Raw genomic sequence first — 20,899 nt, forward strand, 5'->3', positions numbered from 1 at the left:
AAATATTTACATATTAATAAAACTTATATACAGAAGATTGAGACATTTTTACCTAAATATGGAATGATTTTTTTTTTTCTTTCTAATAAACCCTATAAAAAGATTTCTGAAGAAAGTCTGCACAGTAGTCACAGTTAAGTAAACACAAACGCAATCTCCAAAATGTACAAAACGCAGATTCCATCGCCCAAGTGTTACGATACGGACACGACGGGGCGCCGCCGCCCCTGCCCAATGCACACAACTCCAAGCCATGATGAAGGAAAGACTCTGTTAAGGTTTGCAGTGCACATTCAATATATTCCACAGTTTTAGAGAAGACACGGCCATTCCTAAAAGTACATCATTGCGGGTGGGGAGGGCTGGGTGCCTGGCTTCTCGGGTGCTGGGTGAACGCATCACAGTGTTGTTTGTGGGCGTTCAGCAGCTTTGGAGAAACAGACTTAAGGGTTGTTACGAGAGAAATAAATCTTTAAATACTTAAAAAAACAAACAAACAACTCTGTAATAGCACTTCAGTTGAAACACTCAAAGGCCAAGTAGTTTCAAAGGAGGAAAGAAAAGATGCGCCTAAAATACACAAAGGAAAATGAAACACAATGGTGAAGGCTATAGCAATCTCTCCCTCAAATCGCAGGGAACGCACTGGAATTCTCTGCTGGTCGAAGACCTTCTCGACTTTTTCCCTACGATTTTAAAGTGAATTTAGTGCTGTTGAAAGGTGCAGAAGCAGCAGTTTGCATGGAGGGCTGTGTAAGATTTTAGCTTCGCCCCGACCTGAAAGGATGAACAGTTTCCACGTCTAAGAGGGCAGTGCAATTTCTTGATCAGTTCAGTGATCTTGACTACTGAGATAGCAACAGAGTGCCAGGCTGTGACTAGGATTTATCTGCTCTGAAATGGGTAAATAGTGTCCCCAAGGGCAGTAGTTGAAAAATCACAGTGCGCAGACTCCTTTTCTGGAATAGCAAAGTAGAACATCTTGAGATTGAGGCGGTAGGAAAAGATGGTGGACAAAGGAGGAGAGAATGGTCTCCTCCTGTAATCTGCACTACAAAACCACTCAAGAGCCATCACACTGGGACCACACAGGGGAACTCCAGCGTGCTTGATCTGCAACTTATCCCTGTTATCACCCAGAAATGGATGCCAATGAGACAGATCCTGCTCTTTTTAGTCCTAAATCCAATCCAACCGTGCCCTCTGAATTACAGGTATATATAACTGGCCATTTGTACCACAGGTCTTCAAACAGAGAAATAGCAGCCAGACAGGAAAGGTGGGTCTGCATACGCACAAGAACAAAGTGCTTCACCTCTTAAGTGCTCATCAAGCCCCTTGGGTTTGGGAAGGAGAGAAATGCCACCACGGTCCCAAGGGAGGGGAAGAGTCATCCAACTGTGTTTATTCACCTCTGCATAGCTTAAGATGAAACACTGCTGGCAAGCATACAGCCATGTGGAACGGTACAATGGCAAAGGGAAAACAAAAGCAAGAGAATGACTTCAGTTACAGAGGATACCACACCAATTAACTAATGCACGATATGGAGAGAAATCATCTTTAATTAAGATGAAAAACAGCGAAACAATCTGTTGGTTTTGTTATTTGAAGTGACTGGGAAAACGTGTGAGACAACACAAACGTGAAGGGAGAACGGTGTGGACATCCACGTGCTGCAGGATCCAACATCCCAACGTTGACCTCACATGGACATTACTTAAACGAGAGGAGGTTCGTATCTGCTAAAACCACTGGCGCAGGATGTAAAATTTAAACAGGAAAATCGAGGCTTGCATCTATCAGGCTATCTGTTGTGGTGTCAAACAGGTTACCTGAAGGAAGGAAGGGTTTGAAGCCATTAGCTTAAAAGTAAAAACACGTTTAAGAAATCAGTTCAGTCGTTCATTTAAAAGCAAAGCGAAAGATAGAAATGACATATATGAATTCTAATCTCAATTTCATACAATGCCTGCAGGGATGGGGCATCCACAACCTCCTTGGGCAACCTGTTCCAGTGTGTCACCACCCTCTGTGTGAAAAACTTCCTCCTGATATCTAACCCAAACCTCCCTGTCTCAGTTTAAGACCAGTTTGGACCCTTGTCCTATCACTCTCCACCCTCATAAACAGCATCTGTTTATTTCCCCCTCCTGTTTATGTGCTCCCTTCAAGTACTGGAAGGCCACAATGAGGTCTCCCTGGAGCCTTCTCTTCTCCAAGCTAAACAAGCCCAGTTCCCTCAGCCTTTCCCCATAGGAGAGGTGCTCCAGCCCTCTGATCATCTTAGTGCCCTCCTCTGGACCTGCTCCAAGAGCTTCACGTCCTTCCTGTGCTGGGGACCCCAGGCCTGGATGCAGTACTGCAGATGGGGCCTCACAAGAGCTGAGTAGAGGGGGACAATCACCCATCAGAATGAACAGACAGCGACTGCTTCATTCCTCCTAGAGTAGAACCAACCACCTAAAGAAAGCAAACTGAACGGATTTCCTTTAATACTGAGCAACGTTTCTCCACTGAAAATAAAGCACACCCCACTTGAGATGTGAAGTGCTGCATGAGGCCACGACGCAAACTGCACTGCAATGTTTCCCACTTTGAAGTTACGTTTCTGAAGGAGTGAAAAAAGCACCACATGAATTTTAAGCCCGGAGTGCATATTTTTGGATGTTCTTTGGGAAAAAAATGAGGAAAAAAAATTCCTGCACCACAGCAGTCTCAATGCATATGGCAGAATGAAAAAAAGCAGGTGTGCTCTATGATTATAACCCATCTTTTTGATACCACTTTAAGAATGTGTTTTTCTTTCTAAACAGAACAATGAAAGATGGACAGAAGAATTACAACTACAGTGCTGAGAACACAGGGCAAACAGGAGACAGACATCAATCATTGTAAGAGGCAAATACGACCCAATGAAAAAGGAAAGACTCACACAATCATGCATTGAAAGGATAAAGATTTATATTACAATAAAGGATTTATATTTAAGGTTTCAAAAAGGTGGGTTTTTTTTTTTTTTTTTTGAAGCTTGGTTTTCTTGATATTGTATTTCGAGAGAAAAGGAGACAACCTACATAGAATTGGATTGCTGCTATTTTCTTATCATTGGTTTCTTTACCAAGAGATTGTTATCATCTTTTCACAAAGCTGTATCACCTCTGGACCTGAGGATTGGGATGTCACTGTCTCTGATTCTTTTAGGGATATAAAAAATATTTCTCATCTTGAAATTAACCCCAATGTGGAGAATCCACCCAAAACCTTCGGCACAGCTGCAGCCCAGAACACGGGTGTAAGGAGGGCACGTGGTCTTGGGTGCATATCTATTCCAAATGTGATTTTCAAGATGAGAGTTGATGAAAAGGGTGCTACAGCCACCTTAAATTGGTTCCCACTTGCAGAACTCATGGTTATGCCTTTTTTTTTAAACATGAAATCCAGATGCTCAGTGTAAATCACAGACCAAAATAAGATGAGCTTTGTTTTTGCAATGCCAGCTGATACGGACCGATTCTAAAAGCTGCCATGTCTTCAGCCTGATAAAGAGATATCTCACAGCTTTCAGGTTCCCACATCACTCAGAAACTGATCAGTCTTCCAGTTCCACACAGCGATTAGCCTGGGAGCTGTCTGATCCATCTCAGCTCAGGTTTGGACACAGACTTCAGCTTAAGCAACAGCTGTGTCAGTACGTGCAAAAGCTGGAGCTGTGGGAAACCTGAGCTTTCTAAGGTTTGCTAGAGACAAATTCTTCTGGTATTTTCTTGAGATTCATCTATTATTCCACCAAAGTTCCTAGCAAGTTTCCCTGCCACAGTTCTTCCAATTCTCTTTAAACACCCTTCAATCATCAGCCTTCAAAGCAAAGGCACTCTTAGCATCTCCAGTGATTTTAAAAGGGGAGCATGATTCCTGTTCTGAAGTGCTAAAATATAATTGGGCACAAACACCTTCCCCAGTTTGGTGAGAATGTACCAGCTATGTTTTTTACAAGGATTTCAAGTTCCAAAGGACAGTTTTGCAAACAAAACACTCCTCCTCTCCCCAAAGCCCACAACTTTGCTACCTGTGGGCCCAGAGGGAACACATTCAAACCTGGCTATAGGCATCTGGATAAATTAACTGCACTCAGAGCATAGTTCTCCCTGTGCCAAAGAGTCACTTACATGAAATAGTTTCTTTCAGTAAGGGTGGTGAGGCACTGAAACAGGTTGCCCAGAGAGGTGTTGGATGTCCTGTCCCTGGAGAAACTCAAGGTCAGGCTGGACGGGGCTCTGAGCAACCTGATCTAGCTGTAGGTGTCCCTGTTCACTGCAGGGAAGTTGGGCTAGATGACCTTTAAAGGTTCCTTCCAACTCACACAATTCTACGATTCAAGACCACCTGATGTCCGTCACAAGCAGCTCCAACACCCCACCATTTCTCCCAGTCCATCCTTGTGCAAGACTCTCTTTATGCAATCTGATTCAGTCTGCTTTCACCCTACCACCACACCACGTTAACCACTGCTTGTTCCTAATTTTTCTCAAAATAGCTTCTGGAGATGTCAGCTATCAGGGCAGCCACTGCACAAACACACAAACTCTTCCCCAAAGAGTTTTCAAGCCAAACAGAGAAGACAGCTTGAATACCTCACGTTAACGGTCTCTTTTAATGCCCTGCCAGTAACATCCTCTATAAAACCAGCTGTACTAAGACAGGGAAAGACCTCTGTAAAAGTTGCATTTCACCTCTTATGTGACACTCCTAGATAGAAAGCATCTGTATTTTGGCTCTCCATTGTAATTATTGTCATTAGGCTGTCTGCATATCACTTTAAATCACTTGCTTCCAAGAACAGTATTGTATTACATCGATATGTACTATAAAGAGACACTTGCACACATATAATAATGGGTGTGAGTCAAATGCCTGGCGTGCAGCCTGTGAGCATCACCTCCCCCACCAAAGCAAATCGTAGCGTGGTTTATTTAGGCATGCTTCCACAGATAGTATGGAGACATACGCATACAGAGGGACCCTGCAGCTCAAGAACTGTGCGTGCACAGATGCTCACAGGTGTATGAGCAATCAGACTGATAGCAGAGTGGAAAGAGAGCCATCTTCTCTGCCCCAACCATCTCATCATGCCCATTCCATCGATAACATCAGATGCAAGTAGTAGCTACAGAAGCTGCCTCCAAAGAAAAGCACAGCAATCCGATAATTCTGCTCCTTAACACGATTACACCAGCAATGAAAAGATAACACCACGTAGCATTAGCAGGCTTTATTAGGGTGCTCTTTCAATGGAATTGCTTCCCTCCCTGATAAAAGAAACAAACAGGATGTCACTTGGAAGAGATCTTTCAAACTAGAGCTTCCTGTGTCTATTATCACAATAGTACCCTGAAATATTCAGTGGCTGGCCAAGAAAGCAGCACGGCGGCTCACAGCAAGCGTGTGCTCCCAGCCCCCACTGGGTCTCTGCCAGCACAAGACTATAGCTGCTTGTCCTCACCGCTGCTTCGCTGGTCCTATTCCTTAGTAACTGCACGTGCTCTGACAGCAGGATTTCAAGCGGCCGCGCTGGGCGGCTGGCAGCTGCTGCTCTGGCCCCAGCGTGCAGCAGTGGTGGATGAAAGCTCCTTCTCCAGCCCTTATGTAAGAGAGATTAGGAAGTGATCCTGCTGAGGCAGATGCTGCACTGCTGCTCTCCCAACCACCCTGAGCCTCCAGGTCCTACGTCCTGCGCCCAGCAGCCCAATGCCAGTCACGTTCTGATCGTCACACAAATGGCACAGCTGATCTCCAGCCACCCTTTGTTGCTACACCTTTGGAATCTGATTATAATGAACTGCAATCCTTGACCCTATTCATCTGCTAAAAGTCTCGCAGCATCTGTAGCATCCCTCCCTTTTCCCTTGGCTTTGTCAGCATTAAGCTGCAACCTGGTGAAATGACAGGGAAACGATCATCTCCTTAAGACACTGCCTCCAATCAGCTGTGGGAGCTCGTCTCCTACCATCAGGGCACTTATTAATGAACTGACTCTTAATGAGAGAGTGGTTCAGATTTCACCCTCAGTGCAAAAATATTTACTCCCAAGGCCACTGCTTTTAATAACTGTCAGGCTTTGAGATGGTGTGAATGCTCTTCAAGAAGTAAAACAACACTTACCCACCATAAAACTGTCTTCGCAATCCTTCTGTACACGTAAGATATTGCTAATACCATGCACAACTGAATGGAAGCTTCAACAGAAATCACTGTGTCTGTCCCTACCAATAACAGTGTTAGGAATTCAAAAAACTCCCAGAAATATTGGGGGTGAGCAGAAGTCCCTGTTTAGAATAAACACGGTAACTTACCAGACATAATAGCTTAGCTGCTATCACGAACCTTGAGGTTTTACAAATGTGAAATAGAGGGGGAAATTGTAAGATTCTGGTGCATTTGTTTTTTAATGCAGAGCATTGAAAAGTCAGATAGCTGGGTCCTCTGTACAATTACCCGACGGTATACGGCACGCCAGGATTATTGAAAAATGCTGCTGTGCAATAAGCAAATACACACATTGGAAGCTGATAAAAATTTTAATGCATTTTACCTGTTTGTAGTAAAGAAATGTCCGGCTTCTCATCATAGTCAGTTGGCTCTGCTGATTACAAATATAAACAAGAAATCTCATTACTTTTACTGAATACAGGCATGCGATTAAAAAGCTACATAGTGTAGAGTGATTTTGCATTTTCTATCTACTTTCCTCAGCTTCAATTTGCTATTGCTCAGTTAAAAACTCACTGCTCGGAGAAAAAGGTCATAAAATAAAAATGCAAACTTAGAAGAGGGAGTTTGGTATTAATAAACGGCTGTGCCAGAAACAGGCTGGAGTGACACTGGCTCATTTTAAGGTTTCAAGACACGAGGGGAATTGCAACCATTTCATAAAATCACAGAAGAGAAGTTTGTTTGTTAAGCTAGCCCCAGCAGCCCTTGGAAGAGGAACCCCCAAGGCTGATGCTTGATCCTCCTGCAGCTGCCATCATCAGATTCCTAAGGGAAAAGTGTGAATATTCTCATTTCTGCAGCCAAACTTCCTGTGACCGCAGGCAAGCTTGTTTTGGGAGGAACAGATGTGCCAGGGCAGAATGACTTGGAAGTGGGCACCCAGCATGCTTACACAAACATATAGCCATGCAGGTACACAATCAATTACAATGTAGATACACACACATGCTTTTAATTCATAGCTTATGCAAAATTTGACTTAATTTAGCCCACAGAAAAGAAGGCTGAAAGCTTAATTTGTAAAGCTTAATTTGTTCATCTCATATTTGTCACCAACCAAAGGTATAGAAAGATAGTTCAAATGGCTCAGCAGATGTGCAGCAACTTGTTAGACCTCCGTATTCTAGTGTGTGTGTTTGAACCTAGAGCACATTACAGGCACCCACCTGGAATTAGGAGTGAAATGTACACAAGTCCTATTCAAAATCCTACTACCTTTGTCTTTTGACAACTCAGCATATTTTAGGCCTTTAAAACACAATGAGATATTCGAGAGCACTTCAGCAAACTAGCTATAGTCATAGAGAAGAAGTCCTTGACATTGTACATGATCACTGCGGTGGATATACATCTTATCACATCCATTCACTGCACATTGTTCATTGACATCAAGTTTCAACCGAGGCTATAGATGCACTGAGCAACTTCATTTAGCTTCCACTTGAAACTAAGCTAACTGTCCTGGACTGTTTATTATAGCTACACAAAAGGATATCAAGTTGTTGCCGTTACGAGGATATCATAAGACAAACTCATCTAGCTGCTGAGCTACATTAGAGTTCCCTTCCTTCTGCTACCCCTTGCTACCCTTTCTCACTTGCTGGATGCCAGTTTAGTTTTTAGTTATATGCTCTTTACTCGGTTCCACAAAATAAGTTGCATTAAAGAATCACAGCACCATCTGCGTTGGAAAAGACCTTCAGCACCAACATGACCTCCCAGATCTCAATGCTAAACCACATCCCTCATTGCCACATCTATGTGTCTCTTAAATACACCCAGGGATGGGGACTTCATTATGTCTCTGGGCAGCTTAGTCCAATTCTTAGCCAAACTCTCAGTGAATAAATTCTTCTTAATATCCAGCAGCACCTTGAGACCATTTCCTCATGTCCTATCAATTGCCCCCTTAGAAAAGAGATCAACAGCCTCCTCACTACAACCTCCTTGCAGGCAGTTGTAGAGAGAGGAAACAAACAAGAAACCCCTAGTACTAAACAGCTTTCATCCCCTGGAAGGTTTAAGTGGAGAGCCTTGACAAGTACATGACATGGACCTACAAGTTACCCTGATTCTGCCTTGACTTCCTATGAGAAGGTGATACACTGAACAGAAAGAAATTAAGTGCCTGGATGTATTAAAATCATTGATTTTGGAAAGAACACGGAGCTGAATGAATGAGAAAAGAATCACAGAATCATTAAGGTTGGAAAAGATCACTAAGATCATTTAGTCCAACCATCAACCCATCATCACCAACATGCCCACTAAATCATGTCCTTCAGTGCCACATCTAAGAGATTACATGATTCTCTGTCTCTGCATTTGTTTGGATTGGACTAACAGTGATGGATGAGCAAGTGTGGTGCAGTGAGCAGCTGAGAAAAACAGACAGGATATATCCTACTGCAGTGGCATTCTGAGCCCAACTTCTTGCTGTGTTATGAAGAAGCACCTGCACCAAGCAGTTCTGCAGCACGGTTATTCAGCATACAAGAGATGAAAAACAGTAAATGGCCCCGTGGGACTCAAGCTATGAAAATGGAGGAAGCAAGAGGTGAGCATTGGGAATGGTCTGAAAATCTTCCATCTATCCATATCAGAGTCTGTGCCAAATATGCTGTGCACTCAAGTGGTAGAATTTGCTGGAAGTCTCAGCAGAAACTCTTGGAGATGTGGCTATCCCTCTGCCTCATTGCCCTTCTCACACCTGGCTGAACTTGAAGCTTAAATCCAGGAGAATGAAGTAACACAGTAACAAGTGGAGGCCAGGAAGTCCCTGCCTTTCAGAAGGTAAGGACTTGAGTCTCCAAATTTGCAGAACCAACAGTGATGATGACAAAAGTAATTACCTGGCCATTTTAATCTGGCACAATACCACAGTACTGATGGCACTGAAGAGGAGATAAAGCTCGTCACCAATTGTTCCAGGCTCGTTCCTCATGCCAGCACAAATATTCATGCAGTCACAGAGGTCAGAACTAGTTAAAAACTGACAGTACAGTTGAATGAATGCTTTTTCCAGCGCCAAAAAGGGAGTGGAAACAAGACAGAAACACTGAGAACCTACTTACTCTTCTCAGTAGCTGTCTGCATTTGTTTTATGAAACTGGATACGTAACCACAGCTTCAAGCGAAGTATGATCAGTAAAGCTCCTGCTCACAAACGCATGACAAACACCCTGACCTCCTAACATGGATGTAAACCAGCATCTTCTCACATTGGATTCCAAGCAGGAAAGGTTTGCCTTCAACAACCACACCCTGAGACTGCCAGCCAAAATTCAAGTGTCTTGAGTCAGCTTGCAAAACGAGGCAAACAGGAATAGACCCTGCTGAGGTAATTCTGAGACTCCTTTCTGTCCTCTGGCTGCATGGCTAGAGCTCAGTAGCTCTTGCAAAACAATCACAGTAGTCATTTCCTCAGAGGTCTTTTCTTCCCCAGAATTGTTTAGATGTACATGTTCATTAATTGTACACTTGCTGTTTTGCTCCTTGTACTGAAGTACATGCATGCCTAGGACTGGAAAGATTATCAGTGCAGTCATTTATTTTGATATTGCTATCTTTACTCAGATACTGGCCACAAAAGCACTGTACCACATCTTGGACTCGCATCTTACATCCTTCCTGGTGATGCGTGCATTGCTAAGCAAAAAATCAATGCCATCTCCCACAACACAGAGATGTTACATCAAAACCACAGACCAGGGAAATCAGAAGGATGAAGAGAAATAGATAGCAAACAAAACAAAACAAAAAATCCTCATACAAGGCAATGGAAGCAGCAATTTGAACAAGGACTGGGGAGAAAAGACACACTTCTTGAGTGTAAGCATTTTTTTTCTCCCTTTGTTCCTACTATTTTACATTGCAACAAGGTAACGTTGATTTTAAACAATTCAAGGATGAAATGTCATGGAATGCAATTTATTTAAATTAATTCTGCCTGAAAAGTTTCAGCATGTTTTCCAACAGTGCTATGTTTTCCTTTATTGGCTATGGCAATCAAAAGCTTCCAGGTTAAGCACAATGTAATCACTTTGCATGAACAGCTCTTACCCTCAGTTTCAGGAGCGTTAGTCATACAACGTCAGCTTTCCTGGCTATGCAATGGACAGACATTACAGCATAATGGCTTACACTCTTCAGAACATAAAAAGGGAGGAAGAACTGACTGTAAGAGATGTGCTGCCCCTGACCTACTGCTTATTAATGGATGAAGAGTTTAGTAATCAAAAGGCTTGGATGCTATGTCTGGCACGGAGCGACATGAACAGCAAGTCAGTTCCCTCTTATTTTGCCCTCAGATCTTTATGCTAATGGTCGTCTGTCTCTGCACTGACACTGGCAAGGCCACCAGTCCCCTACCCCAATTCTCTCTGTAGGTGGAAAGACCACACAATGGGAAACACAATGCGTAAATTACAAGGCAATTTGCACAGTCACTCACACCGCTTTCAAAGAGGAAATATTACACACGTGGCTCCCTTTGACTTCTTCCCTTCCAGGCCACTTTGCATCTGATCCCAGAAGCCAAGCAGGCTCAGGTTCTGTGCTGGGAGGAGACAGATCTGGCACTACGAAGCTGTGCCCCAGTAGGCTGTGCTGTTGGCATGATATGGGCCCAACAGTCAGGGCTGGAGAATATTATCATACTATTTAATTTTAATTATAACATCTGTTTGTAACATTAACCTCACAGTCTCTTCTCCCCTCTGTGACAGCCAACTTGTGCAATTTTGAACAGACTGAACAAGGCCAATAAAAATTTAATGGCAGTGACAGCTTTATTCTCAGATCTAACAAATAAAAAAAAAAAAAAAACAACCTACCCAAGTCTCAGATCTCAGGCAATAATCTAAAAGAACTGAGAAAAAGCCAAAGCAAAATAAATAAATTAAAAAATAGTATTTCCAGCTATGAATACTGACACTGATTTAGAACTTAAATGAATTTTTATTTGCCTTAAGATAACAACCTTTCAGAATTTACACTGGGGAACTGTTTTCTAGAAAGCACAATTTTAAGTGTTTTTTTTTTATTATTAGCTTTCCAAGTGGAGAGCTTTTCTGTACCTAATTCTAGGAGATGAGCAAAACAGGATAAATAAGGTTGAAGCTGGACAGCATCTATCATCCAGTGATCATGATTTCATTTAATTTGGGAATACTCAAGAGAATATACCCCAGAGAAAGAGGTACAAAAAGCAGATCCAACACACTCGTCACTAGAATTCTTTGAAATTATTAATATCACTGAAAGCTAGAGCAGGATTCATGTTATCAGACTGAAATAATGTTTCACAGGATAAAGCAGAGAGGGCTATTCATGAATGCAGTGTCTTACTATGTGGTTTGAAATGAAAAACTAATCAGAGGATGGACTAAATGGCTCAGGGGAAGGCAAACAGAATGGAAAACCTGCCTCTCATCTCTTCTGCTGCTCAAATTTAGCACAACTCAGTGGTGACTAAAAAGTTGTTTTGTGGATTCTGGGAAATAAATAGACAAAATTGAACTTTTCCAAGTAAAGCTTGTGCATCAGAACAAACCAGAAACAGATTTTGAGTTGGCTTAGAAGGTCTCAGATTAACGCTGGCTCAGAATTGTTCTTCAGGCACCTCAGCCCACATCAAGTTTAGATGGTAGGTTTCAGTAAGTGCAGGCAGAACAGAGAGGATGATTTGGGAGTAGGACACTTGCTTGGCCTCCGGTGTCAGCTTCTATCTCACTCTCTTGTAGGACTGAATTTCCTACTTCACCCCTCAGTATTTCCCAACTTTATGGGTCTGGCCCTCAGTGATTGCTCTCCATACGGATTTCCAGGGGACTACAAGTATTCAGCTCAATGGCTGTGACTCCACTAGTCTTCAGGTTCTCAAAAGCAACATTTTGCAACATGGAGCCAGAGAACATCATCTCCCCTCAGCAGATCAAACCTCTCTCCATCCCTGCCCTCCTCTTGCATCTTGGCTGCTGTAAGTTACATACAGCTTTCACAGTTTCAGAAAGCCTTCACAATTAACAGTTAAAATTTGCAGTTTGCAGACCAAATAGACAGGTTTACCCTTGTAGACCCACCTATGCACCTGCTAATTGCCATTGCTGGAAACAAAACACGGGACTGGACAGATCTGTTGTCCCATCAGATCTACATCTCTCATATCAGAAGCTCATGATTACAATGCACAAGTACTAAAAAAATTTGTTTCAACAAGATGAAGATGTTATTGCAACCCGTTTGCTCCTCTTTGCTGCTACCTACTGCTTTTCCGCCACAAAGGCCAGCAAAGCAAATGTGAACACTTCTCATTTGCTTCAGTGCAAGGTCAGGTTGGGTTAATCTGAGCCATCACTGGAACAGTGTGGATGAGCTTGCACTGGAAGCAGAATGCAGAGTGCTGGCATGATCAGCTCTGGCAGCTCCATCTCAAAAGGGGAACCTCTAAGCAGTGGACAGGAACAACAGCAGCACATTCAATCACTCCTGCTAGATAAAAAAGAACACGTCTGCCTGTGTCCAAATGGCAGAAAGAAAACAGGGAACAATCAATACACTAAACATCAGAAAAAAAATAGAGCTTTTCTAGCAATCCAGTTAGCACGCACTTCTTTTAGTAAACAAGGTATGCTTCTGCTAGGTACATTTCTGTTTACTTCTCATTCCCATAATGGCTGTGTTAGCTTCCCTCTGCAGGGATTGGAACTTATCTAATTCAGTTTCACTAAACTCAGCTTCATTTATTTTTCTTTCCAGTCTTGCTAACTTGGAGACAATATCCTCTACTTAGATGCTTCCATCCCAGGAAAGGACCAGAGACGAAAGTGCCATTTAAAAGGTAAAAGCAGAACACCACTGTCATTTTAATTAATACCCTGCAGAGGCATCAAAAAGTCCTTAAAAAAAGGATGAAAAGAAAATAAAAATCTAAACAAAATTAGGTCAATCCTCTTTCCTGAGGGTCTTCTGCAGACAACCCAAAGGCCCTCTATTTCCCACATCCCACACTGTGCTCTTCACCTACAGAGCCTAATACTGGGCTCCTGTCCTGCCCAGCCAGCCTTTGAAAGGGGCAGAAAGCAGTCATGTTGTACAGTATCAGTAATCTGACACTATCGTTAACAAGATTATCTTGTATCCCTCTCTCTTCCCTCCCCCAACATGCACAAGAAACCCTTATTAAAGCCAGTGATGGTTTGCTGTTCTACTCAGGGAAGCTTATGCTACTGAATAATCTGCATTTCCCTCCCAGTCCTGTGTCAATTCTGAAAATGCTGACTGACACATGGAGCAGGAGAGAAACATTCTTCTGTTTTCCTGTGGTCTGACTCACCATCCCTGTCTTAGCCACTTGGTTTTCCATTCCTTAAGCTCACAGATGCTAACAGGTGTCAGATGCTCCAAGGGAGAGATGGGCAGGAAATATGACCACAGGAGAGCCTTAAGAAACACTAGAAGGGTGAAGTGATCTACTGCCTGATTCAGTAGTTAGCAATCCTGCCCATGGCACAGGGATTGGAACTAGATGATCTCTGAGTTCCCCTTCAACCCAAGCCATTCTATGATTCTATGAAAAGTAAGCGAAGCCCCTTGCAGGATAGGTGGCATGAAGATGAGAATGAGGCTAGTTAAGCTTTACGAAGCAATTACACATCTCTTAGTCAGTGCTATTGCTTTCAGGTTCCTATGAATTCCACAAGGGATTTGGAGACTGCACACTGCTGTCTGTCAACTCAACTGAGAGCTCATGGGCCAAGTGCTGGAACTGCATCACTGCTGAGCTAACTGTGCTGGGCCAGTCCCACAATCAAGCACGTATGCTGTCCTACAGAGCTAAGTAACTGCTGCAAATCCCTACTGAAATTACTTGTTAGTCACCACAGGCAAGCTCACTCCTATGCTTTGGTAGGTCCTCATCAGCACAATCAGTGTGGGTCATTCTTTTTGTTTTTTGCTACAGTCACATCAATTCTTTCACGAGGAATGTGACCTTCCAGACACACACAGTTTGGAAGGAAAGGTAATTTAGGTTATGTCCTAACAGTACAGAAGTGGCTTGTCAGGCCAAGTAACACAGAACTTAAAACCTTCTACCTGCAACCTGGCTGGATGAGATAGTTTATAACTCAGATTTCATAGAACACTAGGAAGAATGCTCTTAACTTTTAGGTTGCCCTGAGAATCAGGCATTGAACTCGATGACCTTCATGGGTCCCTTCCACTGCAGGATATTCTGTGATTCTAAGAAGTTACAGTTGCTAATGGAAGGAGCTTGGAGACATTTGAGGAAGACTCTAAGCTAACTTGGCTGCAAAAACAGCTCAACTCGTTACCGTGTACTTGACACAGAAACCTGCTAAACCTGAGAGATCAAATTTTCATAGAGTGAACACATACAACAGTTACATTTAACAAGAAAGACAATTCTGTGGACAGAAAGGCTGTACGATTTTAATTTTACTCTCATATGTTTTTCCTAATATTTTTATACATACCTGAGCCTCTTTTTAATCGCCTTCTTGCCAGTTTAATTTGATCCTGAAGAATTTGGACCCAGTCCCTAGGACCAGGAAGTTTATCCACATGGTTGGCAGTGCAGTATCTTTCTGTGAAGACTGAAATAAAAAGATACCATCTTTTTTAAAAGTGCCACCACAATTGAAATAAAGGAGGCAAAGAAAATGTACCAAAAATGTACCAAAACATCAAGAGCACAAAACTGAATTGCCAAATCTGGTCAAACTCAGTGTTTCATGATTTTATCATTCAGAAGTCATTTGTCTATATAACTATCATAGCTATTACTTACAAAAGCCTATCCTAAAGAAACAGTTTATACCATCCATGTGACATCCATGAATTTCACACTAGAATATCACCAAAAAATAACACCGTACTTTGAACTGAGTCTCCAGATGTGGCAGGCACTTCTAACTGCTGCTTTCCATATGGTGTAAGAAGAGAACTGAACATCTGGTCACCTGCTGGGCTCTCGGACTCATTTCTAAGTCTACAAGCAAACTGATGGAAGACACAGTTCCCACTATGGCAGAAATCCCTGCAGTTGTTGCTCTCAGACCACCAAATTAGATGGAATAGCATTCTTATAAAGCCACTAAAAGACTTCCTTGTGAAAAATACTGTTCATCATACAACTGAGAGGTGTGTGAAAAGGGCAAAAATACAAAAAATATTATTACTGCTAGTATTGCTATTGTAGGCTTGGTCATGGTTCTCAGAACCAACTGTCTATTATGACCAACAGATAAAGAAAACTGGTTCCAGATGAAGGAATTTGTAATCCTTGGGAATAAATGTTGCACAAATGAGAAGAGGGAACATGTAGCAAAAGTTGACCATTTGGTATTTTTGTACACAGAGTTTTGACACAGTGCTGGCTGGTAATTCCAAAGGAGTCCAAAGCAACTGCACTCTCCAAATTCTTTTCACATTCACAATTTGACAAAAACACTGCATGAAAAGCATTAACAATACTTTTCTCTGTAGTCTGTTCAGCAAAGATGAACAATCACTCAAGGAGCTCAGAGAAGTCAGCACAGTCTCACATGGTGCCAGCATTCAACCTTAGAGGCTCTTTGAAGGCAGAAATCATCTTTCCCTTCTGAATCCATGTGGTCCTTAACACAATGGGAGCCTGACTGATGTCCTAAGTCTTGCACTTCAAACATGTGACTGCAGATTGAGTTGGTGACCACGGCCTGGGGGTCATCCTGTGACAACAGGCTGTAGCCAGGTTGTCTATTGCAAGTTCCTAAGGTGGAATTACGACCTTGCTTGCTGTGGTCTGCATGGGAAACTAAATCATGGCAGCCTTGGAGAGCCTGTACATTGCCTTGCTAGTTCTTCTCTTCAGTGAAATTCAAAATAGCTTAGGTTGCTCAGTGCGTGGTTATGAAAGCACGAGGACTGAAAAAAAAAAATAAGTGGGAATGTAGTAGGAAGAAGGCAGAAGTGGGAGCTCATCATTCCAGTTCATCTGAGCTGTACTGTGGTAACCACCCGTGCCATAAATCAGATCAAATCCCCAGCAGATCTGAAGATAGCTCATTGACTTCTGCAGGAATGGACCTTCATGCAGGGCTGGATTTTTTGTCAAGAACATAATGAAAAAACAACTACCTCTGATCTTTGTTCTCTCTCTCCCCATTCCTCTGAGTTGTAGGTGAAAATTGACGCAGCTCACAAGAGAAACTGGTTGTTCAGGAGAAATGCTGCAAGTGATTCAACAAGTGCCACTGAATATCCAAAGTCAGACAGAAGAATTTCTCGCTGGCTAATCATTCTGTTGCAGCAGTATTAAACTATCATAAAGATGGTAGTTAAAATGCTTCCAGACAAGGAGAATTTTCAAGCCAGCAGTCTCTCCTTCGAGTTCTCTGCTCATGTCTGTCATGAATACAGCCTTGTCTCCACTTTTGTATCTCTGACATGGGGAAGGACTGAAGTGCCACTAAAGGATGTCTTGAACACGTGGCAGAGGAACGTCCTAACGAAATAATGCAAACAACATGTTGTTGTCCTCATGGAGATTTCATACTGACTCAGTCATTTCTTGGAACAAATGAAACCACAGTGTCCGACAGCCCAAGGAAAAAGGGTGCTGCTGGAGCCAGGCTGAGTAAAGATCCACAGTACATCAGCCCTTAGCATTGTATTCCATCACAGCTTCTAGGAACAGGCTCCCCTAACACAGATCATGAACTAGAGTTTGGGCAATACTTTAAGTAGCAGTGAAGATTATTATTACAGTGGTGTCCAGCAGTACCACCACAATTTTTATCTGTGAAACTACAACTCCTTCCTTTCTTCCCCACTGTCACCACGGGAAGAGGCTGAAGCAGACTTCAGAATTTGCTCTGGTAATACAAACTTAGCTACTGAGAAACACTGCTCTCCATAGTGGGTGATGACTGCTCTTTTAATAGTGCTACTGCATCCACTGAAAAGCAATTTTTTACTACAGTGCTGGTCCAAGTAGAGGATTTTTTTAAATAATTTTGATTCATTTCTCTTCCATTTAAAGCTTTTTGGGAAGACCAAGATACAGATGAAGGGAACTCAACTTCAGATCTTCACAGAGGATTGAGCTCAAGGAAAAAAAAAGGTAGCGTATTAAGACTATGACACAGACACCTTACTAAAGAATCACACGGGTTAAAAGGGACCTCTGGAGGTCCAACCTCCTACTCAAAGCACAGTCAACTAGATCATGATGCTCTGGACCATGTCCAGTGAAATTCTGAATACCTTTGGGAACAGAGATCCTGCAGCCCCTCTGAGCTCCTGGTCCACTGTCTGATCACCCTCATGTTAAAAAAGCTTCCTGTATCAGGTTGAAATTCTCCATGCATCCAACACTTCTTGTGCCTCTTCAATCTGGCTCCACCTTCTCCATGCCACTCCACTATGCAGTAATGGACAGCAATATGGTTTCTCCTGAGCACTCTCTTCTCCAGGCTGACTGACCCCAGTTCTCTCATCCTTTTCTCGCAAGCCAATTCACACACTTATGTCATCACTTACCTACTTCGGTCCTGCAACAATCTTGGTGGCCATCCACTGGATTCACTCCTTACATGTCAGTGGTTTTCTTGCATGAGGGTGGGGGTAAAACTACGCACACCAGTGCCTGCAAAAGGTTTCCCTTCCTCTTTTAGCTGCCAATGTGCTTACAGGAATTCTTCTCATTGCTTTATGTCACCTAGGTTACCTTGTCCTGTACCTCAGGACAAGTCAGGGGCCCTACAATAATCATAGAACCATAGAATGGTTTGGGTTGGACCCTTAAGATCATCTATTTCTAAACCACAAGGACCACCTCCCACAGGACCATGCTGTTCAAAAGCCCATCCACCCTGGCCTTGAATGCTTCCAGGGATGGGGCATCCATAACCTATCTGGGCAGCCTGTTCCAACGTCTCACCACCCTCACAGTAAAGAATTTCTTTCTAATATCTAGTCTAACTCTACCCTCTTTCAGTTTAGAGCTATTTTCCCTCATTCTGTCTCTACATGCCCTTATAAAAAGTCCCTTCTCAGCTTTTCTGTAGTCACCCTTCAGACACTGGAAGAAGGCAGCTATAAGGTCTTCCCAAAGCCTTCTCTTCTCCAGGCTGAAGGGCCCCAACTCTCTCAGCCTCATAGGGGTGCTGCTCCAGCTCTCTGATCATCTTCATGGCCCTCCTCTGGACCCATTCCAACAGCCTGATATCTTGTGTTGGGAGCTCTAGAACTGGAAGCAATACTCCAGATGTGATCTCACGAGAGCAGAATAGAGGGGCAGAATCACCTCCCTTGACCTCCTGGTCACACTTCTCTTGAAGCAACCCAGAATACAGCTGGCCTTCTGGGCTGCAAGCAGACACTGCTGGCTCCTGTTGAGTCTTTTATCAGTGGACACCCCCAGATCCTTCTGCGGGCTTCTCTCAAGCCATTCTCCACCCAGCCTGTATTTGATCTTTGTCAGCCTGTATTTGTGCTTGGTCAGCTCTGCTTTGCAGTGCAGCCTGTCTTTTTATAACTTGCGTAGTTTTTCTGCTTTATGCGATTTCAAAACTGCAGAATCCAATTCAGAATCTCCCATGTAATGCTAGCTAGCTCTTTATATGTTGTGATCACAGTGTTTGATGGTAGATGTGTTATTCTGGAACCTGGAAAGCAGTGATCACTAGCAAAAAAGACGCAACATACGAAACACTCAACTAAGAAACTTGTTTCCACAAAAGGTAAACCTTCACAGTTTTTATGAGCAACAAGCTCATCTCCTGGTCCCAACATAATCTTCCACCACTTCTCCCCCATTCAGCCACCAACTACTGAACTATTTACAGAGCAGACACAGTCGGATATACAGCACGCCTCAGAATTTTGATTAAAGAGGAACAGTTGTGATCTCATTATGTTTTCAAGATTTCTTTATGCCTCTGATATCCAGAAAAAAAAAAAAAACAAAAACCAAAAACTTAAAAGAACATTGAGATTCTAACCTTGGAGCCTGACTTCAGAAACCGGAATCATTGGCTTAAACTTAACACAAGCTGTCCCTGTAGAATCTATTTTTAACAAGTGAACGAAAGAGAATAAAAATAAGACTGCATATTTTAATAGACCTAATGCACGTCAGAAATTCTAATCCCTTTACGTCCTCCTCAGCTGAGAATATGTTCTAGTTACACGTATGAAAGAAAGTAAAAGCATACCTTTTATTGCACCCACAATATTTTGGTCTAGTCCTTTCCGGTTGTCATTGAGCCCTCTTTTCCTTTTGCCATTTGGTAAAGAGTTAGCCAAAGTCTGGTCATCAAAAAATGCACAAACCAGCTTCCTAAATAGCAGACTTCCTGAGCGAGTATAGTTTGATAATATAGAGTCCAGCTGAGATTTCGGCATGAAGACATCAAAGCCTTCTGCAAGTTGCACTTCTGGCTACCAAAAGAACACAAATGTTTTAATTAAAATGGCATTCAAACACATTATTTTACTTCAGTCATGCATCTGGTGAGATTTCTCAATCACTTAAATAATCAAGCCACAAATCTTTTTCCAACTATTCAATACCACAGCAGCCTACTTCATTGAAATCAAACTCCATCAGTGAATAAGAACTTCAAAAGGCAAATCAAATAATCACACTTACGTCTAGCCACTGTAATAGTTAACAATCACTGACATTATTTCAAGGCATACAGCTAACAAAAAAGAAAAGAGATACCTTTCAATATTGATAATAATTACAAAGCAGATGATCATCCTAGAGCGACATTCCTACACAAAGCTTTTGAGCCATTTAGCTAATCATTTTTATGGACCTGTTTCCTTGGCAAACGATGCTGATTAGCATGCTGTGGGACAGCCAGGTACTTCCAGGAAGGACAACTGCAGGGCCAACAGCCCCATTCCATGCAACTTCCCAAGAGGGCTCTCAGTGCAAATGCCATCTATATGAAATGAAGTAGAGGATGACTTGGAGGTTGTCTCTTCGCCAGGGCTTGCTGATCAGCTACTTTTCCCTTGGTTTCATATCCCCTAAATGCATCCTGAGAACAGGATGATGTTATGCACGTGGCTTATTTCAGCACAGAAAATCTCAGTGGCAAATCACTTCCAGAAAGGGAGATGGAGGAGCAGAAGAGGGAAAAAATGATCTTGTATTTCATCAGACTTGTCTCAAGTACACTATGGGCCAAAGCAGACAAAGGCCTTCAAAGAAGTCCACTTTCTGAGTTTTTTTGTTGCCCCTGTCTGTACAAATCAGAAATTACATGAACAATATTTACAGCATTGTCTTCTTCCTATGTCCATCACCACAAAATGCTTACACAAGGCATCTGCATGGAATAATTATTTATATAGCTTGAAGATGCATCAAGCAAAGACCGTATTTAAGATAATATCTGGAAGTTGGAAAGGGGTAAAAACAACAAATCTGTGGTTGTGATATGAGAAAATAAAGTTACAGCCTCATTCCTAACAACTTGCTCTTTTCTTTTTTTTTTTTCCCTGTATGAAAATACATTCACCAGTGATGGTGCATTTTTGAAAATGTTTACAGAGCAAGAGCAAATGCCAGCCTACATCAAATCACCTGCAAATTTATTGAGTC

The 20,899-nt window shown here is 42.5% G+C and overlaps 1 protein-coding gene across 2 annotated transcripts in view; it reads right to left on the bottom strand.

Annotated features, from left to right (window-relative positions):
- Window positions 1-1,547: 1,547 nt before the first annotated feature.
- BEND7 (BEN domain containing 7) overlaps window positions 1,548-20,899 on the bottom strand; it is a 46,276-nt gene continuing 26,924 nt past the window's right edge. Inside the window, exons 6-9 of one of the 2 annotated variants that reach the window (XM_042872338.1) lie at window positions 19,497-19,722; window positions 14,772-14,891; window positions 6,593-6,640; window positions 1,548-1,835 (exon numbers count right to left, since the gene is read on the bottom strand). In XM_042872338.1, coding sequence (XP_042728272.1) covers window positions 1,774-1,835; window positions 6,593-6,640; window positions 14,772-14,891; window positions 19,497-19,722 — 456 coding nt within the window. In that variant the 3' untranslated portion in view covers window positions 1,548-1,773. Of the gene's footprint in view, window positions 1,836-6,592; window positions 6,644-14,771; window positions 14,892-19,496; window positions 19,723-20,899 lie in introns of both variants that reach the window. The other variant, XM_042872337.1, reaches the window with a different exon arrangement.

This window comes from Lagopus leucura, unplaced genomic scaffold (genome assembly GCF_019238085.1).
Source record: "Lagopus leucura isolate 7727_CA_CO unplaced genomic scaffold, USGS_WTPT01 Super-Scaffold_100008, whole genome shotgun sequence".
Classification (NCBI taxonomy): Eukaryota; Metazoa; Chordata; class Aves; order Galliformes; family Phasianidae; genus Lagopus; species Lagopus leucura.